General features: G+C 48.5%; 1 protein-coding gene across 1 annotated transcript in view; it reads left to right on the forward strand.

Annotated features, from left to right (window-relative positions):
* WDR54 (WD repeat domain 54) overlaps positions 1-26998 on the forward strand; it is an 82706-nt gene extending 55708 nt beyond the window's left edge. Inside the window, exons 6-8 of the mRNA XM_063957465.1 lie at positions 11586-11762; positions 23639-23713; positions 23801-26998. Coding sequence (XP_063813535.1) covers positions 11586-11762; positions 23639-23713; positions 23801-23932 — 384 coding nt within the window. The 3' untranslated portion in view covers positions 23933-26998. The remainder of the gene's footprint in view (positions 1-11585; positions 11763-23638; positions 23714-23800) is intronic.
* The last annotated feature ends 418 nt before the right edge of the window (positions 26999-27416 follow it).

The following is a 27416-nucleotide window of genomic DNA, read 5'->3' on the forward strand; positions in this document are numbered from 1 at the left end:
CACACCCCAAACACCACCCCCACCCGACACACCAGCACCTGCACACACCACACTCCCCCCCACACACCCACGTCGTGCTTCGACCCGCGCCGATCACCACACACCCACAATCACACTCCCACCACACACCCACTCACTCACCCCACCCACACATCCCCCACACTCACACACCACACACACACCCCACCCACATCACCCTCACCACACCCCCCGCACACACCCACCACACACCACCCACACACTCACCCCCCTCACACCCCACACCCTCACACACCCACCCTCACTCCCTCACACACACCCCCCGACACACCCCACACCTGCACCCCCACCCACACACCACACCCTATCATCCCTCACACACCCAGCCCCTCGTCGTCACCCAAACTCACACCCCCACCCACTCACCTCACCCACACACCCACACACACCCAGCCCTCACACCCACACTCTCACCCCCACCCACACACCACACCACACACTCCTCCCCACACACCCAGTACTCACTCCACCTCCCTCTCACCACTCCCACTCTCTCTATCCACACTCTGCCCCTCACTCCCATCTATCTATCCTCCTCCACCTCACCCTCTCTCCGTATCACACTACCCCCACTCACCCTCTCACTCTCCACCACCCTACTCTCACTCACTCTCTCCCTCCTCTCCCCTTCTCTCTCCCACCTCTCCAATCTCACATATCTTCTTCACTTGCCTCTCACCTATCTCTCTCCACCTCCCTCTCTCTCCCCTCTCTCACTATCTCTCTACAGCCCTCTCTCCTATCTCTCTCCACCTCCCTCTCTCCTTCTCGTCTGCCCCCTCTCTCCCTATCTCTCTCCACCTCCCTCTCTCCTCTCCCTCTCTCACTACTATCTCTCACTGCCCCTCTCTCCCTATTCTCTCGTCCACCTCCTCTCTCCTCTCCCTCCTCACTATCTCTCTACCCCCTCTCTCCTATCTCACTCCACCTCCTCTCCTCTCCACTCTCACTATCTTCTCACCCCTCTCTCCCTATCTCTCTCCCCCACCTCCCTCTCTCCTCTCCCTCTCTCCTCTCCCTCTCTCACTATCTCTCTACCCCCTCTCTCCCTATCTCTCTCCACCTCCCTCTCTCCTCTCCCTCTCTCACTATCTCTCTACCCCCTCTCTCCCTATCTCTCTCCACCTCCCTCACTCCTCTCCCTCTCTCTCTATCTCTCTTACCCCCTCTCTCCCTATCTTCTCTCCACCTCCCTCTCTCCTCTCCCTCTCACTATCTCTCTACCCCTCTCTCCTCTCCTCTCTCCACCTCCCTCTCTCCTCTCCCTCTCTCACTATCTCTCTACCCCCTCTCTCCCTATCTCTCTCCACCTCCCTCTCTCCTCTCCCTCTCTCACTATCTCTCACTGCCCCTCGTCTCCCTATTTCTCTCTCACCTCCCTCTCTCCTCTCCCTCTCTCACTATCTCTCTACCCCTCTCTCCCTATCTCTCTCCACCTCCCTCTCTCCTCTCCCTCTCTCACTATCTCTCTACCCCCTCTCTCCCTATCTCTCTCCACCTCCCTCTCTCACTATCTCTCCACCTCCCTCTCTCCTCTCCCTCTCTCACTATCTCTCTACCCCCTCTCTCCTATCTCTCTCCACCTCCCTCTCTCACTATCTCTCTACCCCCTCTCTCCCTATCTCTCTCCACCTCCCTCTCTCCTCTCCCTCTCTCACATCTCTCTACCCCCTCTCTCCTATCTCTCTCCACCTCCCTCTCTCACTATCTCTCTACCCCCTCTCTCCCTATCTCTCTCCACCTCCCTCTCTCCACCTCCCTCTCTCACTATCTCTCTACCCCTCTCTCCCTGTCTCTCTCCACCTCCCTCTCTCCTCTCCCTCTCTCACTATCTCTACCCCTCTCTCCCTATCTCTCTTCCACCTCCCTCTCTCTCTCCCTCTCTCACTATCTCTCTACCCCCTCTCTCCCTATCTCTCTCACCTCCTCTCTCCTCTCCCTCTCTCACTATCTCTCTACCCCCTCTCTCCTATCTCTCTCCACCTCCCTCTCTCCTCTCCCTCTCTCACTATCTCTCTACCCCCTCTCTCCCTATCTCTCTCCACCCTCCTCTCTCCTCTCCCTCTCTCACTATCTCTCTACCCCCTCTCTCCCTATCTCTCTCCACCTCCCTCTCTCTCTCCCTCTCTCACTATCTCTCTACCCCCTCTCTCCCTATCTCTCTCCACCTCCCTCTCCCTCTCCCTCTCCACTATCTCTCTACCCCCTCTCTCCTATCTCTCTCCACCTCCCTCTCTCCTCTCCCTCTCTCACTATCTCTCTACCCCCTCTCTCCCTATCTCTCTCCACCTCCCTCTCTCACTATCTCTCTACCCCCTCTCTCCCTATCTCTCTCCACCTCCCTCTCTCCACCTCCTCTCTCACTATCTCTCTACCCCTCTCTCCCTATCTCTCTCCACCTCCCTCTCTCCTCTCCCTCTCTCACTATCTCTCTACCCCTCTCTCCCTATCTTCTCTCCACCTCCCTCTCTCCTCTCCCTCTCTCACTATCTCTCTACCCCCTCTCTCCCTATCTCTCTCCACCTCCCTCTCTCCTCTCCCTCTCTCACTATCTCTCTACCCCCTCTCTCCCTATCTCTCTCCACCTCCCTCTCTCCTCTCCCTCTCTCACTATCTCTCTACCCCCTCTCTCCCTATCTCTCTCCACCTCCCTCTCTCCTCTCCCTCTCTCACTATCTCTCTACCCCCTCTCTCCCTATCTCTCTCCACCTCCCTCTCTCCTCTCCTCTCTCACTATCTCTCTACCCCCTCTCCCTATCTCTCTCCACCTCCCTCTCTCCTCTCCCTCTCTCACTATCTCTCTACCCCTCTCTCCCTATCTCTCTCCACCTCCCTCTCTCCTCTCCCTCTCTCACTATCTCTCTACCCCCTCTCTCCCTATCTCTCTCCACCTCCCTCTCTCCTCTCCCTCTTTCACTATCTCTCTACCCCCTCTCTCCCTATCTCTCTCCACCTCCCTCTCTCCTCTCCCTCTCTCACTATCTCTCTACCCCCTCTCTCCCTATCTCTCTCACCTCCCTCTCTCCTCTCCCTCTCTCACTATCTCTCTACCCCCTCTCTCCCTATCTCTCTCCACCTCCTCTCTCCTCTCCTCTCTCACTATCTCTCACTGCCCCTCTCTCCCTATCTCTCTACCCCCTCTCTCCCTATCTCTCTCCACCTCCCCTCTCTCCTCTCCTCTCTCACTATCTCTCTACCCCCTCTCTCCCTATCTCTCTCCACCTCCCTCTCTCCTCTCCCTCTCTCACTAATCTCTCTACCCCCTCTCTCCCTATCTCTCTCCACCTCCCTCTCTCCTCTCCCTCTCTCACTATCTCTCTACCCCCTCTCTCCCTATCTCTCTCCACCCTCCCTCTCTCCTCTCCTCTCACTATCTCTCTACCCCCTCTCTCCCTATCTCTCTCCACCTCCCTCTCTCCTCTCCCTCTCTCACTATCTCTCTACTCCCTCTCTCCCTATCTCTCTCCACCTCCCTCTCTCCTCTCCCTCTCTCACTATCTCTCACTGCCCCTCTCTCCCTATCTCTCTCCACCTCCCTCTCTCACTATCTCTCTACCCCCTCTCTCCCTATCTCTCTCCACCTCCTCTCTCCTCTCCCTCTCTCACTATCTCTCTACCCCCTCTCTCCCTATCTCTCTCCACCTCCCCTCTCTCCTCTCCCTCTCTCACTATCTCTCACTGCCCCTCTCTCCCTATCTCTCTCCACCTCCCTCTCTCCTCTCCCTCTCTCACTATCTCACTGCCCCTCTCTCCCTATCTCTCTCTACCTCCCTCTCTCCTCTCCCTATCTCACTATCTCTCACTGCCCCTCTCTCCCTATCTCTCTCCACCTCCCTCTCCCCTATCTCTCTCCACCTCCCTCTCTCCTCTCCCTCTCTCACTATCTCTCTACCCCCTCTCTCCCTATCTCTCTCCACCTCCCTCTCTCCTCTCCCTCTCACTATCTCTCTACCCCCTCTCTCCCTATCTCTCTCCACCTCCCTCTCTCCTCTCCCTCTCTCACTATCTCTCTACCCCCTCTCTCCCTATCTCTCTCCACCTCCCTCTCTCCTCTCCCTCTCTCACTATCTCTCTACCCCTCCTCTCCCTATCTCTCTCCACCTCCCTCTCTCCTCTCCCTCTCTCACTATCTCTCTACCCCCTCTCTCCCTATCTCTCTCCACCTCCCTCTCTCCTCTCCCTCTCACTATCTCTCTACCCCCTCTCTCCTCTCCCTCTCTCCACCTCCCTCTCTCCTCTCCCTCTCTCACTATCTCTCTACCCCCTCTCTCCCTATCTCTCTCCACCTCCCTCTCTCCTCTCCCTCTCTCACTATCTCTCTACCCCCTCTCTCCCTATCTCTCTCCACCTCCCTCTCTCCTCTCCCTCTCTCACTATCTCTCACTGCCCCTCTCTCCCTATCTCTCTCCACCTCCCTCTCTCCTCTCCCTCTCTCACTATCTCTCACTGCCCCTCTCTCCCTATCTCTCTCCACCTCCCTCTCTCCTCTCCCTCTCTCACTATCTCTCACTGCCCCTCTCTCCCTATCTCTCTCCACCTCCCTCTCTCCTCTCCCTCTCTCACTATCTCACTGCCCCTCTCTCCCTATCTCTCTCTACCTCCCTCTCTCCTCTCCCTATCTCACTATCTCTCACTGCCCCTCTCTCCCTATCTCTCTCCACCTCCCTTTCCCTATCTCTCTCCACCTCCCTCTCTCCTCTCCCTCTCTCACTATCTCTCTACCCCCTCTCTCCCTATCTCTCTCCACCTCCCTCTCTCCTCTCCCTCTCACTATCTCTCTACCCCCTCTCCCTATCTCTCTCCACCTCCCTCTCTCCTCTCCCTCTCTCACTATCTCTCTACCCCCTCTCTCCCTATCTCTCTCCACCTCCCTCTCTCCTCTCCCTCTCTCACTATCTCTCTACCCCCTCTCTCCCTATCTCTCTCCACCTCCCTCTCTCCTCTCCCTCTCTCACTATCTCTCACTGCCCCTCTCTCCCTATCTCTCTCCACCTCCCTCTCTCCTCTCCCTCTCTCACTATCTCTCTACCTCCTCTCTCCCTATCTCTCTCCACCTCCCTCTCTCACTATCTCTCTACCCCCTCTCTCCCTATCTCTCTCCACCTCCCTCTCTCCTCTCCCTCTCTCACTATCTCTCTACCCCCTCTCTCCCTATCTCTCTCCTCTCCCTCTCTCACTATCTCTCTACCCCCTCTCTCCCTATCTCTCTCCACCTTCCTCCTCTCTCTCTCTCTCTTTCTCTCCTCTTCCTTTTTTCGCCTCTCCCTCTACCTCTCTCATTATCTATCTCAATCCCCCCTTTCTCTCTCCCTATCTCTCTCTTCCTCTCTCCCTATCTTCTCCTCCTTTTCTCTTACGTCCTAGAGGATGCTGGGGACTCCGTAAGGACCATGGGGTATAGACGGGCTCCGCAGGAGACATGGGCACCTAAAAGAACTTTTCCTATGGGTGTGCACTGGCTCCTCCCTCTATGCCCCTCCTCCAGACCTCAGTTAGATTCTGTGCCCAGAGGAGAAGGGTGCACTGCAGAGAGCTCTCCTGAGTTTTCTGTGGAAAAATAATTTGTTAGGTTTTTTATTTCCAGGGAGCTCTGCTGGCAACAGGCTCCCTGCATCGTGGGACTGAGGGGAGAGAAGCAGACCTACTTAACTGATAGGCTCTGCTTCTTAGGCTACTGGACACCATTAGCTCCAGAGGGAGTCGGAACACAGCTCTCGCCCTGGGGTTCGTCCCGGAGCCGCGCCGCCGTCCTCCTCACAGATGCCGGAAGATAGAAGCCGGCAGAAGACTTCAGATCTTCATGAGGTAAGGCGCGCAGCGGTAAGCTGCGCGCCATTGCTCCCATACACAACACACAGACAGCACTGATGGGTGCAGGGCGTAGGGGGGGGTGGCACCCTGGGCAGCAATAAACCTCGTTTTTGGGCAATAAGGTGCTATTAGGCTGCGGAGGCAGCAAATAGATGATCCCCCGCCATTTTTGTGAAAATTGAAGAGGGACCGAAGCCCGCCGCTGGGGGGGGAAGCTTGATCCTCAGCACTAACCAGCGCCATTTTCTCCACAGAGCTGCATGAGAAACGCTGGCTCCCCGGACTCTCCCCTGCTGAACGCTTCATAGGTTGGAAAAAAGAAAGGGGGGGCACATTGGCGCGCAGTGAGTGGGAAATTGGATATATATATATAATATAAAAGCGCTATCTGTTTTTTCCAGTGTCATTTGGGCGCTGGGTGTGTGCTGGCATACTCTCTCTCTGTCTCTCCTAAGGGCCTGGTTGGAGTTTTGTCCCCTTATAGGTATATCCCTGTGTGTGTGGGGTGTCGGTACGTGTGTGTCGACATGTCTGAAGCAGAAGGCTTCTCCAAGGAGGAGGTACAGCAGATGAGTGGGGTGTCCCCGTTGGTAGTGCCGACTCAGGAATGGATGGACATGTGGCATATGTTGAATGCAAGTGTGACATCTTTACATAAGTGGCTAGATAAGGCTGAATCAGGGGAGGCGTCAGGGGGTCAATCCTCGGATTGGACCGACTCACAGGGCCCGTCAAGGTCTCCAAAGCGTCCCTTGGCAAAAATTGTGGACACAACTACTGACACGGACTCTGATTCCAGTGTCGACTATGATGAAGCTAAATTGCACCCTAAGGTGACAAAGAGCATTCAGTGTATGATTATAGCAATAAGGGATGTGTTGCATATTGCTGATGAACCCTCTGTTCCTGACACAAGGGTACACATGTTTAAGGGAAAGAAACAGATAATAAACTTTCCCCCATCTCATGAACTTAATGAGTTTTTTGAAAAAGCTTGGGAGACTCCGGATAAGAGACCGCAGATTCCCAAAAGAATTAATATGGCATACCCCTTCCCTACACAGGACAGGGTACGTTGGGAATCCCCTCCCACTGTGGACAAGGCTTTAACACGCCTGTCCAAGAAAATGGCGCTACCGTCTCCAGGATCCTGCGGATCGCAGGCAGGAGACTACTTTAAAGTCTATTTATTCACATACTGGAGCTTTGCTAAGACCGACAATTGCGTCGGCATGGGTATGTAGCGCAGTTTCAGCCTGGATAGATAACCTGTCGGCTGACCTTGATACCATGGATAGAGATACTGTTTTGTTAATTCTAGCCCATATCAAAGACGCAGTCTTGTATATGAGAGACGCTCAAAGGGACATTGGATTACTGGCTTCCAGAGCCAATGCCATGGCTATTTCAGCGAGAAGATCCTTATGGACCCGCCAGTGGACGGGTGATGCGGATTCGAAAAAGCATATGGAGGTTCTACCCTATAGGGGAGACGTGTTGTTTGGGGATTGGCTGGCGGACCTGGTTTCCACAGCTACCGCAGGTAAATCTAACTTTTTACCGTTTATTCCCCAACAGCAGAAGAAAACTCCAACCATATCAGATGCAGTCCTTTCGGTCACAAAAGTCCAGAAGAGGTCGGGGATCCTCCTTCCTTGCCAGAGGTAAGGGTAGAGGGAAAAGAACACCTGCTTCGGCTGGTGCCCAGGAACAGAAGTCCTCCCCGGCTTCTACAAAACCCACTGCATGACGCTGGGGCTCCCCTGCGGGAGTCCGCACCGGTGGGGGCACGTCTTCGACTCTTCAGCCAGGTCTGGGTCAGCTCAGACCTGAATCCTTGGGCGTTGGAAATAGTTTCCCAAGGCTACAAACTGGAATTCGAAGAGGTGCCCCCACGCCGATTTTTCAAGTCGGCCTTACCAGCTTCTACCCCAGACAGGGATGTAGTGTTAGCTGCAATTCAAATGCTGTGTCAACAGCAAGTAATTATCAGGGTTCCCTTGAACCAACAGGGAAGAGGGTACTATTCAACCCTCTTTGTGGTCCCGAAACCGGATGGTTCGGTCAGACCTATTTTGAATCTAAAATCCCTAAACCTGTACATGAAAAGATTCAAATTCAAGATGGAATCGCTCAGGGCGATAATAACCAGCATGGAGGAGGGGGAGTTTATGGTGTCACTGGACATAAAGGATGCTTACCTTCATGTCCCCATATATCCTTCCCATCAGGAGTACCTGAGATTCGCTGTACAGGATTGTCATTACCAATTTCAGACGTTGCCGTTTGGGCTTTCCACGGCCCCAAGGATTTTCACCAAGATAATGGCGGAAATGATGGTGGTCCTGCGCAAGCATGGAGTCACAATTATCCCATACTTGGACGATCTCCTGTTAAAGGCGAGATCAAGAGAGCAATTGCTGAGCAATGTGACACTCTCTCTGAGAGTGCTCCAGCAACACGATTGGATTCTAAATCTACCGAAGTCACAGTTGATTCCGACAACTCGACTAACGTTACTAGGTATGATACTGGATACGGAACAAAAGAAGGTTTTTCTCCCGTTGGAAAAAGCCCAGGACATCCAGAACATGGTCAGAGACCTGCTAAAGCCAAAAAGAGTGTCAGTTCTTCAATGCACTCGTGTTCTGGGGAAAATGGTGGCAGCCTACGAGGCCATCCCCTTCGGCAGGTTCCATGCAAGGACGTTTCAATGGGACCTTCTGGACAAATGGTCCGGGGCCCATCTACATTTACATCGGAAAATAACACTGTCCCCCGGGGCCAGGGTGTCTCTTCTATGGTGGCTGCAAAGTGCTCACCTTCTGGAGGGTCGCAGGTTCGGAATTCAGGACTGGATCCTGGTAACCACGGACGCGAGCCTCCGAGGATGGGGAGCAGTCACCCAAGGAAGAAATTTTCAGGGACTGTGGTCTGACCAGGAGTTCTGTCTACACATCGTGTTGGAGCTAAGAGCCATATACAACGGCCTTCGACAAGCGGAGAGTCTTCTTCGCAGCCTACCGGTTCTGATTCAATCAGACAATGTCACAGCAGTGGCTCATGTGAACCGCCAAGGCGGGACAAGAAGCAGAGCCGCGATGGCGGAAGCAACCAGGATTCTTCGCTGGGCGGAAAATCACGTAAGCGCTCTGTCAGCTGTCTTCATTCCGGGAGTGGAAAACTGGGAAGCAGACTTCCTCAGCAGACACGATCTCCTTCCAGGAGAGTGGGGACTTCACCAAGAAGTCTTTGCAGTGATAACGGGTCTTTGGGGAGTTCCTCAAATAGACATGATGGCGTCACGCCTCAACAAGAAGCTTCGGAGGTATTGTGCCAGGTCCCGGGACCCTCAGGCAGTAGCAGTAGACGTCCTGGTAACGCCATGGGTGTTCCAATCGGTCTACGTGTTTCCTCCTCTTCCTCTCATCACAAAGGTGTTGAGGATCATAAGGCGAAAAAGAGTACAGACAATACTCATTGTACCAGACTGGCCTTGAAGGGCCTGTTACTCAGATCTTCAGGAGATGCTCACAGGAGATCCCTGGCCTCTTCCTCTAAGGGAAGACCTGTTGCAGCAGGGTCCATGCGTGTTCCAAGACTTACCGTGGTTACGTTTGACGGCATGGCGGTTGAACGCCGGATCCTAGCTGAGAAGGGGATTCCGGAGGAGGTCATCCCTACTCTAATAAAGGCAAGAAAGGAGGTGACGGTAAAACATTATCACCGTATCTGGCGAAAATATGTGTCTTGGTGTGAAACCAAGAACGCCCCTACGGAAGATTTTCATTTGGGTCGCTTTCTCCACTTCCTACAGACAGGAGTGGATATGGCCCTGAAATTAGGCTCTGTTAAGGTACAGATTTCGGCCCTCTCGATATTCTTTCAGAAGGAATTGGCTTCTCTTCCAGAAGTTCAGACTTTTGTAAAGGGAGTGCTACACATCCAGCCTCCTTTTGTGCCTCCAGTGGCACCATGGGACCTGAACGTGGTGTTGCAGTTCCTAAAATCACACTGGTTTGAGCCACTTAACAAGGTTAAGTTGAAATTTCTTACCTGGAAGGTGGTCATGTTGTTGGCCTTAGCATCTGCAAGGCGAGTGTCAGAATTGGCGGCCTTGTCTCACAAGAGCCCCTACTTGATTTTTCATGTTGATAGAGCGGAATTGAGGACACGCCCTCAATTTTTGCCTAAGGTGGTTTCTTCATTCCATTTGAACCAACCCATTGTGGTGCCTGTGGCTACGAGTGACTTGGAGGATTCCAGGTCCCTGGATGTAGTCAGGGCCTTGAGATTTATGTAGCCAGGACGGCTAGAATTAGGAAAACAGAGGCTCTGTTTGTCCTGTATGCTGCCAACAAGATTGGCGCGCCTGCTTCGAAGCAGACTATTGCTCGCTGGATCTGTAACACGATTCAGCAGGCTCATTCTACGGCTGGATTGCCGTTACCGCATTCGGTTAAGGCCCATTCCACTAGGAAGGTGGGCTCTTCTTGGGCGGCTGCCCGGGGCGTCTCGGCATTACAGCTTTGCCGAGCAGCAACTTGGTCGGGGTCAAAAACTTTTGCTAAATTCTACAAGTTTGATACCCTGGCTGATGAGGACCTAGCATTTGCTCAGTCGGTGCTGCAGAGTCATACGCACTCTCCTGCCCGATTGGGAGCTTTGGTATAAACCCCATGGTCCTTACGGAGTCCCCAGCATCCTCTAGGACGTAAGAGAAAATAAGATTTTAAACCTACCGGTAAATCTATTTCTTCTAGTCCATAGAGGATGCTGGGCGCCCGTCCCAGTGCGGACACTCTGCAAGACTTGTATATAGTTGTTGCTTACATAAGGGTTATGTTACAGTTGGAATCGGTCTTGGACCGTTACTGTTGTTTGTTCATACTGTTAACTGGTTATGTATGTTCCAGGTTACATGGTATGATTGGTGTGGGCTGGTTGGAATCTTGCCCTTGGATTTATAAAATCCTGCCCTCGTATTGTCCATCTCCTCTGGGCACAGTTCTCTAACTGAGGTCTGGAGGAGGGGCATAGAGGGAGGAGCCAGTGCACACCCATAGGAAAAGTTCTTTTAGGTGCCCATGTCTCCTGCGGAGCCCGTCTATACCCCATTGTCCTTACGGAGTCCCCAGCATCCTCTACGGACTGGGAGAAATAGATTTACCGGTGGGTTTAAAATCTTATTTTTCCCTCTCTCCCTCTCCCGTTTCTTCCTATCACTCTTTCCATCAGCCTTGCTCTCCCTCTTCCTTTTTCCTTCCCTGTCTTGAGTCCACCCCCGAACCTCCTTTGTTACCCTCCCTGAACTGCCTCACATTGTGTTGTCTGCCGCACCACTCCCAGGCACCCCCACCTCATCACTCCGTCCCTTTCTTCTCTGGAACGCCAGGGCAGTTTTTGACTAACTAACCTTCACCCATGGTTACTTTATCTCTAACTCTGTCCTTCCCTCCTCCTCATCACAATGCTCTCCATTACGCTCTCCTTGTCTGATGGTACTTCCCCTGTAATCCTCCCTCTGTCTCCCCTACACCCCTCATTCTGTTACTAACAAGGTGGTAGAGTGGGAGTCCTTCTGTCCTCCTGCTGCACCTTCTGAGCGTTACCCTCTCTGATATCCCCACATTCTCTGCCTCTGGGTCTCTCTTCACATTGAGGCCACCTCTCATTGCTGCTGGTAACATCTGTAAACTTACCATTGCCAGGAGTGACTCATTTCTCTGACCCCTCTTATGTTCTGCAGTGTCACTTGCTCCTCGGTGAAGCTCTGGGATGGGATGATCGCAGCAGCCTATGGTAGCGGACAGATCCGATTGTATGACGCTGCCACTGGGGATATAACTGCGGAACTTGATGCCCACGCCAGATGGATCTACACTCTGGATATAGCCCCCGAATCTGGCAGAGTATGTTCTTCCTGTGTGCGTCTGTATGTAACGTCCTTCCATACATTGTACCTGCAGGGTGATGTTACTCTCTGGATGTATGTGTGTGTCTGTATGTACCGTCCTTCCATACATTGTACCTGCAGGGTGATGTCACTCTCTGGATGTATGTGTGTCTATATGTAACGTCACTCCATACATTGTACCTGCAGGGTGATGTTACTCTCTGGATGTATGTGTGCGTCTGTATGTAACGTCACTCCATACATTGTACCTGCAGGGTGATGTTACTCTCTGGATGTATGTGTGCGTCTATATGTAACGTCACTCCATAGATTGTACCTGCAGGGTGATGTCACTCTCTGGATGTATGTGTGTGTCTGTATGTAACGTCACTCCATAGATTGTACCTGCAGGGTGATGTCACTCTCTGGATGTATGTGTGCGTCTGTATGTACCGACCTTCCATACATTGTACCTGCAGGGTGATGTCGCTCTCTGGATGAATGTGTGTGTCTGTATGTACTGTCCTTCCATACATTGTACCTGCAGGGTGATGTCGCTCTCTGGATGAATGTGTGTGTCTGTATGTACTGTCCTTCCATACATTGTACCTGCAGGGTGATGTCGCTCTCTGGATGAATGTGTGTGTCTGTATGTACTGTCCTTCCATACATTGTACCTGCAGGGTGATGTTACTCTCTGGATCTATGTGTGCGTCTATATGTAACGTCAATCCATACATTGTACCTGCAGGGTGATGTTACTCTCTGGATGTATGTGTGTGTCTGTATGTACCGTCCTTCCATACATTGTACCTGCAGGGTGATGTTACTCTCTGGATCTATGTGTGCGTCTGTATGTAACGTCACTCCATACATTGTACCTGCAGGGTGATGTTACTCTCTGGATGTATGTGTGCGTCTATATGTAACGTCACTCCATACATTGTACCTGCAGGGTGATGTTACTCTCTGGATGTATGTGTGCGTCTGTATGTAACGTCACTCCATACATTGTACCTGCAGGGTGATGTTACTCTCTGGATCTATGTGTGCGTCTATATGTAACGTCACTCCATACATTATACCTGCAGGGTGATGTCACTCTCTGGATGTATGTGTGTGTGTGTCTGTATGTACCGTCCTTCCATACATTGTACCTGCAGGGTGATGTTACTCTCTGGATCTATGTGTGCGTCTGTATGTAATGTCACTCCATACATTGTACCTGCAGGGTGATGTTACTCTCTGGATGTATGTGTGCGTCTGTATGTAACGTCCTTCCATACATTGTACCTGCAGGGTGATGTTACTCTCTGGATGTATGTGTGTGTCTATATGTAACGTCACTCCATACATTGTACCTGCAGGGTGATGTTACTCTCTGGATGTATGTGTGCGTCTATATGTAACGTCACTCCATACATTGTACCTGCAGGGTGATGTCACTCTCTGGATGTATGTGTGCGTCTGTATGTAACGTCACTCCATACATTGTACCTGCAGGGTGATGTTACTCTCTGGATGTATGTGTGCGTCTATATGTACCGTCCTTCCATACATTGTACCTGCAGGGTGATGTTACTCTCTGGATGTATGTGTGTCTATATGTAACGTCACTCCATACATTGTACCTGCAGGGTGATGTCGCTCTCTGGATGTTTGTGTGTGTCTTTATGTAACGTCACTCCATACATTGTACCTGCAGGGTGATGTCGCTCTCTGGATGTATGTGTGTGTCTATATGTAACGTCACTCCATACATTGTACCTGCAGGGTGATGTTACTCTCTGGATGTATGTGTGCGTCTATATGTAACGTCACTCCATAGATTGTACCTGCAGGGTGATGTCACTCTCTGGATGTATGTGTGTGTCTGTATGTAACGTCACTCCATATGTACCTGCATTGCACCTGCAGGGTGATGTCACTCTCTGGATGTTTGTGTGTGTCTTTATGTAACGTCACTCCATACATTGTACCTGCAGGGTGATGTTACTCTCTGGATGTATGTGTGCGTCTGTTTGTAACGTCACTCCATACATTGTACCTGCAGGGTGATGTTACTCTCTGGATGTATGTGTGTCTATATGTACCGTCCTTCCATACATTGTACCTGCAGGGTGATGTTACTCTCTGGATGTATGTGTGCGTCTATATGTAACGTCACTCCATACATTATACCTGCAGGGTGATGTCACTCTCTGGATGTATGTGTGTGTGTGTCTGTATGTACCGTCCTTCCATACATTGTACCTGCAGGGTGATGTTACTCTCTGGATCTATGTGTGCGTCTGTATGTAACGTCACTCCATACATTGTACCTGCAGGGTGATGTTACTCTCTGGATGTATGTGTGTGTCTGTATGTAACGTCACTCCATACATTGTACCTGCAGGGTGATGTCGCTCTCTGGATGTATGTGTGTGTCTATATGTAACGTCCTTCCATACATTGTACCTGCAGGGTGATGTTACTCTCTGGATGTATGTGTGTGTCTATATGTAACGTCACTCCATACATTGTACCTGCAGGGTGATGTCACTCTCTGGATGTATGTGTGCATCTGTATGTAACGTCACTCCATACATTGTACCTGCAGGGTGATGTTACTCTCTGGATGTATGTGTGTGTCTATATGTAACGTCACTCCATACATTGTACCTGCAGGGTGATGTTACTCTCTGGATGTATGTGTGTCTATATGTAACGTCACTCCATACATTGTACCTGCAGGGTGATGTCGCTCTCTGGATTTTTGTGTGTGTCTTTATGTAACGTCACTCCATACATTGTACCTGCAGGGTGATGTCGCTGTCTGGATGTATGTGTGTGCCTGTATGTACCGTCCTTCCATACATTGTACCTGCAGGGTGATGTTACTCTCTGGATGTATGTGTGTGTCTGTATGTACCGTCCTTCCATACATTGTACCTGCAGGGTGATGTTACTCTCTGGATGTATGTGTGTGTCTATATGTAACGTCACTCCATACATTGTACCTGCAGGGTGATGTTACTCTCTGGATGTATGTGTGTGTCTATATGTAACGTCACTCCATACATTGTACCTGCAGGGTGATGTTACTCTCTGGATGTATGTGTGCGTCTATATGTAACGTCACTCCATACATTGTACCTGCAGGGTGATGTTACTCTCTGGATGTATGTGTGCGTCTATATGTAACGTCACTCCATACATTGTACCTGCAGGGTGATGTTACTCTCTGGATGTATGTGTGTGTCTATACAGTATGTAACGTCCTTCCATACATTGTACCTGCAGGGTGATGTCGCTCTCTGGATGTATGTGTGTGTCTATATGTAACGTCACTCCATACATTGTACCTGCAGGGTGATGTTACTCTCTTTTTTTTTTTTTTTTTTAAATTCAACAATTTTTATTGATATTTTCTTTTTTGTACAAATTACAAATCAATAAAACAACTTAAACCTAAAGCATTGCTGTCGACAGTTATATTGAGCATCATATAAGGTATCATTCACAAGCATATGGTTATAGACAAAATCAGTTAGCATCTGGTATTAAACCTGGCTGCCATAACACTTCAATCATATACATATCTATACGCCTGTATCAATTCTCATGCACTTATATATGTATATTCATATACTTTCGCATACCCATTTACAGAAAAATATTAAAAAAAGTATAAAAGTGTAGTTCTCCATGGCCACCGTATGCGGTCATATCAAAATATATGAAACGGTGTCCCGGGCGAGCCACATAGCACATACCTATATTGCGCCCTCTTAACAATTTCCTATGCTCGTCAGGTGACTTCTGGGTGATTAAGTTGGGGCTAAGCTTGCATCCGCAGCTGTTGTTATGCAGGTGCCCCTACATATGGCGATGACAACCATCTATCCCATATCGCGTAATATTTAGTGATGGCTTTCCTGGACACATAGACAAATTTTTCATGCGCCACTGTAGTATTCACTAAGGCAATCCATGAGTCAATATCTGGGCCATCAGGTGCCATCCACGATCGGGCTATAGAAACCTGTGCAAGAGCACACAAGTTGATAACGTAACGCCTGGAGGGGGCATCCAGCAACTCCTCATCCACCACCGCCAACACACATACAGGGGGGGTCAGCACATCCGCAGGTATACCAGTAGAATCCATAATCTTGAGTACATCTTGCCAGAAGGTATTAACTATCCTACAGGACCAAATCATGTGCCAGAAGGTGCCCCCATCTAGAGTACACTTGGGGCATTTAGAATCCATTCTTCCTCCGAATCTCATTAACCTCTCAGGGGTAATATAGACTCTATGTAAAACAAACAGATGCACCTGTTGGTAACGGACCGCTGTGGTCGCCAATCTAGAGGCACCCAGTGCATCTTCCCAGGTATCATTAGATATGGGCCCCAGATCATTTTCCCATTTAGATTTAAGAGAAAGAAGGGTCTCACAATGATAGGCACGTAATAGAGCCGAATAGAATATGGAGATAGTACAACTTTGAAGCTTATCAAATAGTTCCCTTACTGGTGTGTCCCGGAGCAGCAGGGGAGCGTTCGCAAATTGAGTTTGGCAAGCATGACGGAGTTGTAGATATCGATAAAAATAGAAGGTAGGAATATTGTAATTCTCCTGCAATTGTTGGAAAGACTTAAATACCCCCATATGATACAATTGCCCAAGAGACTGCACTCCCCGGGAACTCCATACCTCCCTCATCTGTAACGATGCAAGCTCCCCAAGAGATTGTGCATAGGCTAGAGGCGTCTCCGGGTCCCAACCCTCTCCATGTAGCAATTTATGCGCCTGTCTCCATACCATAATTGCTTGCCTGACAACTGGAAGATTAAGTAGCGATACATTGTCACTCAGCAGTAGTTGTAATGGGGTGCAGTTCCGATCTGTTATATAGAGAATTCGGGAGATTAATTCATCTCTACCTGGGTCATGTAACCACTTACTAATATGTACCATTTGTGCCGCTAAGTAATATAATCTGAATTTAGGGAGGCCCAGTCCTCCAGAGTCACGTGGGCGCGTGAGGGTATCTAATTTTATTCTGACTCGTCGTTTAGACCATACGATAGAGGACAGAAGACTATCTATTTTCCTAAAGGTTTTTAATGGGAGATATACAGGGGAGTGCTGTAGCGCATATAGCAACTTAGGCAGGGCCACCATTTTCACTAAATTAATTCTACCCGTTATAGTTAGAGGTAGAGTCCCCCAGACCGCAATACGGGAGTGCAAATAGTCCATGTGTGGTTTTATGTTTAGGGAAAAGTATTGAGAAGGATTATTTGTGACCCAGATTCCCAAGTATCTGAATGAGTCCACCCAGCGTAGAGGTAGGGTCACAGGCGGAGCCCCAGGACAAGTACCCTTAAAGGGCATTATGCAGGACTTATCCCAATTTATGGACAAGCCAGAATACCCGCCATAAGTGTCTATAATACTCAGCACGTGCGGCATGGTATTGCAATAGTCTGATATGAACAGCAGAATATCATCCGCGTATAAAGCAATCTTGTCCGTGGTGGGGCCCACCCGGAACCCCCCCACTCGCAAGTCAGAACGCAGCAAGCACGCCAAGGGTTCCAAGGGTGATGTTACTCTCTGGATGTATGTGTGCGTCTATATGTAACGTCACTCCATAGATTGTACCTGCAGGGTGATGTCACTCTCTGGATGTATGTGTGTGTCTGTATGTAACGTCACTCCATATGTACCTGCATTGTACCTGCAGGGTGATGTCACTCTCTGGATGTTTGTGTGTGTCTTTATGTAACGTCACTCCATACATTGTACCTGCAGGGTGATGTTACTCTCTGGATGTATGTGTGCGTCTATATGTAACGTCACTCCATACATTGTACCTGCAGGGTGATGTTACTCTCTGGATGTATGTGTGCGTCTATATGTAACGTCACTCCATACATTGTACCTGCAGGGTGATGTTACTCTCTGGATGTATGTGTGTCTATATGTACCGTCCTTCCATACATTGTACCTGCAGGGTGATGTTACTCTCTGGATGTATGTGTGCGTCTGTATGTACCGTCACTCCATACATTGTACCTGCAGGGTGATGTTACTCTCTGGATGTATGTGTGCGTCTGTATGTAACGTCACTCCATTCATTGTTCCTGCAGGGTGATGTTACTCTCTGGATGTATGTGTGCGTCTATATGTAACGTCACTCCATACATTGTACCTGCAGGGTGATGTTACTCTCTGGATGTATGTGTGCGTCTATATATAACGTCACTCCATACATTGTACCTGCAGGGTGATGTTACTCTCTGGATGTATGTGTGCGTCTATATGTAACGTCACTCCATACATTGTACCTGCAGGGTGATGTCGCTCTCTGGATGTTTGTGTGTGTCTTTATGTACCGTCACTCCATACATTGTACCTGCAGGGTGATGTCGCTCTCTGGATGTATGTGTGTGTCTATATGTACCGTCCTTCCATACATTGTACCTGCAGGGTGATGTTACTCTCTGGATGTATGTGTGCGTCTATATGTAACGTCACTCCATACATTGTACCTGCAGGGTGATGTTACTCTCTGGATGTATGTGTGCGTCTATATGTAACGTCACTCCGTACATTGTACCTGCAGGGTGATGTTACTCTCTGGAGGTATTTGTGCGTCTGTATGTACCGTCCTTCCATACATTGTACCTGCAGGGTGATGTTACTCTCTGGATGTATGTGTGTCTATATGTACCGTCCTTCCATACATTGTACCTGCAGGGTGATGTTACTCTCTGGATGTATGTGTGCGTCTGTATGTACCGTCACTCCATACATTGTACCTGCAGGGTGATGTTACTCTCTGGATGTATGTGTGCGTCTGTATGTAACGTCGCTCCATACATTGTACCTGCAGGGTGATGTTACTCTCTGGATGTATGTGTGCGTCTATATGTAACGTCACTCCATACATTGTACCTGCAGGGTGATGTTACTCTCTGGATGTATGTGTGTCTATATGTAACGTCACTCCATACATTGTACCTGCAGGGTGATGTTACTCTCTGGATGTATGTGTGCGTCTGTATGTAACGTCCTTCTATACATTGTACCTGCAGGGTGATGTCACTCTCTGGATGTATGTGTGCGTCTATATGTAACGTCACTCCATACATTGTACCTGCAGGGTGATGTTACTCTCTGGATGTATGTGTGTGTCTATATGTAACGTCACTCCATACATGTACCTGCAGGGTGATTTCACTCTCTGGATGTATGTGTGCGTCTGTATGTACCGTCCTTCTATACATTGTACCTGCAGGGTGATGTCGCTCTCTGGATGTATGTGTGTGTCTGTATGTACCGTCCTTCCATACATTGTACCTGCAGGGTGATGTTACTCTCTGGATGTATGTGTGCGTCTATATGTAACGTCACTCCATACATTGTACCTGCAGGGTGATGTCACTCTCTGGATGTATGTGTGTATCTATATGTAACGTCACTCCATACATTGTACCTGCAGGGTGATGTCACTCTCTGGATGTATGTGTGCGTCTATATGTAACGTCACTCCATACAATGTACCTGCAGGGTGATGTCGCTCTCTGGATGTTTGTGTGTGTCTTTATGTACCGTCACTCCATACATTGTACCTGCAGGGTGATGTCGCTCTCTGGATGTTTGTGTGTGTCTTTATGTACCGTCACTCCATACATTGTACCTGCAGGGTGATGTCGCTCTCTGGATGTATGTGTGTGTCTATATGTACCGTCCTTCCATACATTGTACCTGCAGGGTGATGTTACTCTCTAGATGTATGTGTGCGTCTATATGTAACGTCACTCCATACATTGTACCTGCAGGGTGATGTTACTCTCTGGATGTTTTTGTGCGTCTATATGTAACGTCACTCCGTACATTGTACCTGCAGGGTGATGTTACTCTCTGGATGTATTTGTGCGTCTGTATGTACCGTCCTTCCATACATTGTACCTGCAGGGTGATGTTACTCTCTGGATGTATGTGTGCGTCTGTATGTACCGTCACTCCATACATTGTACCTGCAGGGTGATGTTACTCTCTGGATGTATGTGTGTCTATATGTACCGTCCTTCCATACATTGTACCTGCAGGGTGATGTTACTCTCTGGATGTATGTGTGCGTCTGTATGTACCGTCACTCCATACATTGTACCTGCAGGGTGATGTTACTCTCTGGATGTATGTGTGCGTCTGTATGTAACGTCACTCCATTCATTGTTCCTGCAGGGTGATGTTACTCTCTGGATGTATGTGTGCGTCTATATGTAACGTCACTCCATACATTGTACCTGCAGGGTGATGTTACTCTCTGGATGTATGTGTGCGTCTATATGTAACGTCACTCCATACATTGTACCTGCAGGGTGATGTTACTCTCTGGATGTATGTGTGCGTCTGTATGTAACGTCCTTCTATACATTGTACCTGCAGGGTGATGTCACTCTCTGGATGTATGTATGTGTGTGTATGTAACGTCACTCCATACATTGTACCTGCAGGGTGATGTCACTCTCTGGATGTATGTGTGCGTCTATATGTAACGTCACTCCATACATTGTACCTGCAGGGTGATGTTACTCTCTGGATGTATGTGTGTGTCTATATGTAACGTCACTCCATACATGTACCTGCAGGGTGATTTCACTCTCTGGATGTATGTGTGCGTCTGTATGTACCGTCCTTCTATACATTGTACCTGCAGGGTGATGTCGCTCTCTGGATGTATGTGTGTGTCTGTATGTACCGTCCTTCCATACATTGTACCTGCAGGGTGATGTTACTCTCTGGATGTATGTGTGTGTCTGTATGTACCGTCCTTTCATACATTGTACCTGCAGGGTGATGTCGCTCTCTGGATGTATGTGTGTGTCTGTAGGTACCGTCCTTCCATACATTGTACCTGCAGGGTGATGTTACTCTCTGGATGTATGTGTGCGTCTATATGTAACGTCACTCCATACATTGTACCTGCAGGGTGATGTCACTCTCTGGATGTATGTGTGCGTCTATATGTAACGTCACTCCATACATTGTACCTGCAGGGTGATGTCGCTCTCTGGATGTTTGTGTGTGTCTTTATGTACCGTCCTTCCATACATTGTACCTTCAGGGTGATGTTACTCTCTGGATGTATGTGTGCGTCTATATGTAACGTCACTCCATACATTGTACCTGCAGGGTGATGTTACTCTCTGGATGTATGTGTGCGTCTATATGTAACGTCACTCCATACATTGTACCTGCAGGGTGATGTTACTCTCTGGATGTATTTGTGCGTCTGTATGTACCGTCCTTCCATACATTGTACCTGCAGGGTGATGTTACTCTCTGGATGTATGTGTGTCTATATGTACCGTCCTTCCATACATTGTACCTGCAGGGTGATGTTACTCTCTGGATGTATGTGTGCGTCTGTATGTACCGTCACTCCATACATTGTACCTGCAGGGTGATGTTACTCTCTGGATGTATGTGTGCGTCTGTATGTAACGTCACTCCATACATTGTACCTGCAGGGTGATGTTACTCTCTGGATGTATGTGTGCGTCTATATGTAACGTCACTCCATACATTGTACCTGCAGGGTGATGTTACTCTCTGGATGTACGTGTGCGTCTATATGTAACGTCACTCCATACATTGTACCTGCAGGGTGATGTTACTCTCTGGATGTATGTGTGTCTATATGTAACGTCACTCCATACATTGTACCTGCAGGGTGATGTTACTCTCTGGATGTATGTGTGCGTCTGTATGTAACGTCCTTCTATACATTGTACCTGCAGGGTGATGTCACTCTCTGGATGTATGTATGTGTGTGTATGTAACGTCACTCCATACATTGTACCTGCATGGTGATGTCACTCTCTGGATGTATGTGTGCGTCTATATGTAACGTCACTCCATACATTGTACCTGCAGGGTGATGTTACTCTCTGGATGTATGTGTGTGTCTATATGTAACGTCACTCCATACATTGTACCTGCAGGGTGATGTTACTCTCTGGATGTATGTGTGCGTCTGTATGTAACGTCACTCCATACATTGTACCTGCAGGGTGATGTTACTTTCTGGATGTATGTGTCTATATGTAACGTCACTCCATACATTGTACCTGCAGGGTGATGTTACTCTCTGGATGTATGTGTGCGTCTGTATGTATCGTCCTACTATACATTGTACCTGCAGGGTGATGTCACTCTCTGGATGTATGTATGTGTGTGTCTGTATGTAACGTCACTCCATACTTGCACCTGCAGGTTGATGTCACTCTCTGGATGTATGTATGTATGTATGTATGTGTGTGTATGTAACGTCACTCCATACATTGTACCTGCAGGGTGATGTTACTCTCTGGATGTATGTGTGCGTCTATATGTAACGTCACTCCATACATTGTACCTGCAGGGTGATGTTACTTTCTGGATGTATGTGTGTCTATATGTAACGTCACTCCATACATTGTACCTGCAGGGTGTTGTTACTCTCTGGATGTATGTGTGTGTATGTAACGTCACTCCATACATTGTACCTGCAGGGTGATGTTACTCTCTGGATGTATGTGTGTCTATATGTACCGTCACTCCATACTTGTACCTGCAGGATGATGTTACTCTCTGGATGTATGTGTGCGTCTGTATGTATCGTCCTTCTATACATTGTACCTGCAGGGTGATGTCACTCTCTGGATGTATGTGTGCGTCTGTATGTATCGTTCTTCTATACATTGTACCTGCAGGGTGATGTCACTCTCTGGATGTATGTGTGCGTCTGTATGTATCGTCCTTCCATACATTGTACCTGCAGGGTGATGTTACTCTCTGGATGTATGTGTGTCTATATGTACCGTCACTCCATACTTGTACCTGCAGGATGATGTTACTCTCTGGATGTATGTGTGCGTCTGTATGTATCGTCCTTCTATTCATTGTACCTGCAGGGTGATGTCACTTTCTGGATGTATGTGTGTGTCTGTATGTATCGTCCTTCTATACATTGTACCTGCAGGGTGATGTCACTCTCTGGATGTATGTGTGTGTCTGTATGTAACGTCACTCCATACATTGTACCTGCAGGGTGATGTTACTCTCTGGATGTATGTGTGTGTCTATATGTAACGTCACTCCATACATTGTACCTGCAGGGTGATGTCGCTCTCTGGATGTATGTGTGCGTCTGTATGTATCGTCCTTCTATACATTGTACCTGCAGGGTGATGTCACTCTCTGGATGTATGTGTGTGTCTGTATGTAACGTCCTTCTATACATTGTACCTGCAGGGTGATGTTACTCTCTGGATGTATGTGTGCGTCTGTATGTATCGTCCTTCTATACATTGTACCTGCAGGGTGATGTCACTCTCTGGATGTATGTGTGTGTCTGTATGTAACGTCCTTCTATACATTGTACCTGCAGGGTGATGTCACTCTCTGGATGTATGTATGTGTGTGTATGTAACATCACTCCATACTTGTACCTGCAGGGTGATGTCACTCTCTGGATGTATGTGTGTGTCTATATGTAACGTCACTCCATACTTGTACCTGCAGGGTGATGTCACTCTCTGGATGTATGTATGTGTGTGTCTATATGTAACGTCACTCCATACTTGTACCTGCAGGGTGATGTCGCTCTCTGGATGTATGTATGTGTGTGTCTGTATGTAACGTCACTCCATACATTGTACCTGCAGGGTGATGTCACTCTCTGGATGTATGTATGTGTGTGTCTGTATGTATCGTCACTCCATACATTGTACCTGCAGGGTGATGTTACTCTCTAGATGTATGTGTGTGTCTATATGTACGTCTTTCCATACATTGTACCTGCAGGATGATGTTACTCTCTGTCCCTCTGTCCTTTTTTGCTGTAGTTGCTGTCTGGGGCAGAAGATTCCTTTGTGCAGATCTGGCAGCTCAGTCGCTGCGCGGAGACTGGTGCCATTGAGGTGAGTTTTCTTTTACTGTGCTCAGATACTAGTTATCGTGTCCGACATTTACCTTGTTCTATTCTTCTGATCATTCCTTGTATGCAGGTAGCACACCGTCACTCGGAGTGTGTGACGGACACTCAGGTATGCGGGGCCCGATTCTGCGACCCTCAGGGAACCTCCTTCGCTGTGACCGGCTATGACCTGAGTGAAATTATCCGATACGTGCAGGTCTGAGCCCCATAGACTGCGTACATAGGAAGGAGGATTGGGGGGTCATGGAGTACACTGGGCTGTAATTGGAGCGTCTGGAGTCACAACATATGACCGCCATCAGAACATTGATCTGTAACTTCCGGAACACAGAGAGGCTATACCAGCTCTAGAGCCTACTGCAGTAGATAGAACTAGGACATTGGGCATGTTCTTATTTAGGTACACAACATGGATCTAGGATTACAGATCTAGAAGCCACCAGGAGCCGACAGAACATTAGACATCTGCGATATTCACATTATCATCATAGTTATATTTATGTCAGCACCGTGACCTAAAACATCTAGGATTCCACTGGATAGAGCTGTAGACATCAGCAGCTATTATGTGATCACCTTCAGGACATTGATCTAGAATATTTACAAACAAAGAGAATATACTGGATCCATCCAGGATTACAGGACTATGAACGACCTGGGATAGAGATAATATCTAGGATTACAGGACTATGAGCCACCTGTGATAGAACATCTAGGATTACAGGACTATGAACGACCTGGGATAGAGATAATATCTAGGATTACAGGACTATGAGCCACCTGTGATAGAACATCTAGGATTACAGGACTATGAGCCACCTGTAATAGAGAGAACATCTAGGATTACAGGACTGCGAGCCACCTGGGATAGAGAGAACATCTAGGATTACTGGACTATGAACCACCTGGGATAGAGAGAACATCTAGGATTACAGGACTATGAGACACTTGGGATAGATAGGACATCTAGGATTACAGGACTGCGAGCCACCTGGGATAGCTACGACATCTAGGATTACTGGACTATGAACCACCTGGGATAGAGATAATATCTAGGATGACAGGACTGTGAACCACCTGGAATAGAGAGAACATCTAGGATTACTGGACTATAAATCGCCTGGGATAGATAGGATATCTGAGATTACAGGACTATAAATCACCTGGGATAGATAGGATATCTGAGATTACAGGGATAGATAGGATATCTGAGATTACAGGACTATAAATCGCCTGGGATAGATAGGATATCTGAGATTACAGGGATGGATAGGATATCTGAGATTACAGGACTATAAATCGCCTGGGATAGATAGGATATCTGAGATTACAGGACTATAAATCACCTGGGATAGATAGGATATCTGAGATTACAGGACTATAAATCACCTGGGATAGATAGGATATCTGAGATTACAGGGATAGATAGGATATCTGAGATTACAGGACTATAAATCACCTGGGATAAATAGGGCATCTAGGATTACAGGACTGCAAACCACCTAGGATAGCGAAAAAAATATAGGATTACAGGACTATGAGCCACCTGGATTAGATAGGACATCTAGGATTGCAGGAATGCGAGCCACTTGGGATAAATAGAACATCTAGGATTGTGGGACTATGGGGGTCATTCCAGTTGATCGCTCGCTAGCTAGTTTTAGCAGCAGTGCAAACGCTATGCCGCCGCCCACTGGGAGTGTATTTTAGTTTAGCAGAAGTGCGAACGATAGGATCGCAGAGCGCCTGCAAAAAGTTTTTGTGTAGTTTCAGAGTAGCTCAAAACCTACTCGGCGCTTGCGATCACTTCAGACTGTTCAATTCCGGATTTGACGTCACAAACCTGCCCAGCCACGCCTGCGTTTTTCCGCACACTCCCAGAAAATGGTCAGTTGCCACCCAGAAACGCCCACTTCATGTCAATCACTCTGCGGCAAGCAGTGCGACTGAAATGCATCGCTAGACCCTGTGTAAAACTACATCGTTCGTTGTGCCCGTACGTCGCGCGTGCGCATTGCGCCGTATACGCATGCGCAGAACTGCCGATTTTTAGCCTGATCACTGCGCTGCGAACAAATTCAGCTTGCGATCAACTCGGAATGACCACCTATAAACCATCTGGGATAGATAGGACATCTAGGATTACAGGACTATGAGCCACCTGGGATAGAGATAACATCTAGGATTATAGGACTATGAGCCACCTGTAATAGAGAGAACATCTAGGATTACAGGACTATGAGCCACCTGGATTAGATAGGACATCTAGGATTACAGGACTATAAATCACCTGGGATAGATAGGATATCTAGGATTACAAGACTGTAAATCACCTGGGATAGATAGGGCATCTTGGATTACAGGACTGCAAGCCACCTGGGATAGCGAAAACATCTAGGATTACAGGACTATGAACCACCTGGATTAGATAGGACATCTAGGATTGCAGGAATGCGAGCCACATGGGATAGATAGAACATCTAGGATTGCAGGACTATAAACCATCTGGGATAGATAGGACATCTAGGATTACAGGACTATGAGCCACCTGGGATAGAGAGAACATCTAGGATGACAGGACTATGAGCCATCTGTAATAGAGAGAACATCTAGGATTACAGGACTATGAGCCACCTGGGATAGAGAGAACATCTAGGATGACAGGACTATGAGCCACCTGGGATAGATGTGACAATTAGGATTACAGGACTATGAGCCACCTGGAAAAGATAGGACAACTAGGATGACCGGACTATAAACCACCTGGATTAGATAGGACATCTAGGAATACAGGACTATGAGCCACCTGGAATAGATAGGACATCTAGGATTACAGGACTGTGAGCCACCTGGGATAGATAGGACATCTAGGATTACAGGAATGTGAGCCACCTGTGATAGGTAGGACATCTAGGATTACAGGACCGTGAGCCACCTGGGACAGATAGGACATCTAGGATTACAGGACTGTGAGCCACCTGGGATAGATAGAACATCTAGGAATACAGGACTGGGAGCCACTATGAGCTGGCAGCAGGTTATTATAGGTGACTATCCCACAGTACCGAGAGATGACATCACTCCATCATAGGCTTCCATCACCTCTTCTGTGTACTCCGCTCATTGGTGGTACACATGGACAAGGTGCTGTATGGCTGGACCCCCTTCCTCCCTCTGGGATTCACATGATGGGGTAACTATTTATATAATGAATATATAGAGGTGTTTATATACAAGTGCATTAATGTATTAAAAATGTTTTACCAACCTGGTGTGTCCAGTGGGTGATAGATAGCTGCATCTCCGGGTCCAAGCCCATGGGGTGGGGGCAGCAGGATGGAAGCCCTCCCTGTAATGCTGCTGGAAATTCTGTCTTCCAGTGATTCCAGGCTGCACCTGGCTTATTCTACCGGAGACGAGTCCCAGCTCTGGCTGCTCCAGGACACCCCAACCAACCCTGGTCTAAAACGGTTTCTGTCCTGTAAAACGTCAGCACTATGGCTATTGTACAGTGTAACGGGATATGCTGGTTCTATAGAAATAACTCAAAAGTACACATAAATAATCAGTAAAAGAGGAAAACATGCAATGCTCTGTATTTACTCCAACCTAGACATGAGTAGAAGTAAGTATACTAGTGTTCACGCTAGGCTGTTTTAACAGGGTGCCGCGCCTTGCCCTGCCAA

This window comes from Pseudophryne corroboree, chromosome 1, assembly GCF_028390025.1.
Source record: "Pseudophryne corroboree isolate aPseCor3 chromosome 1, aPseCor3.hap2, whole genome shotgun sequence".
Lineage (NCBI taxonomy): Eukaryota > Metazoa > Chordata > Amphibia > Anura > Myobatrachidae > Pseudophryne > Pseudophryne corroboree.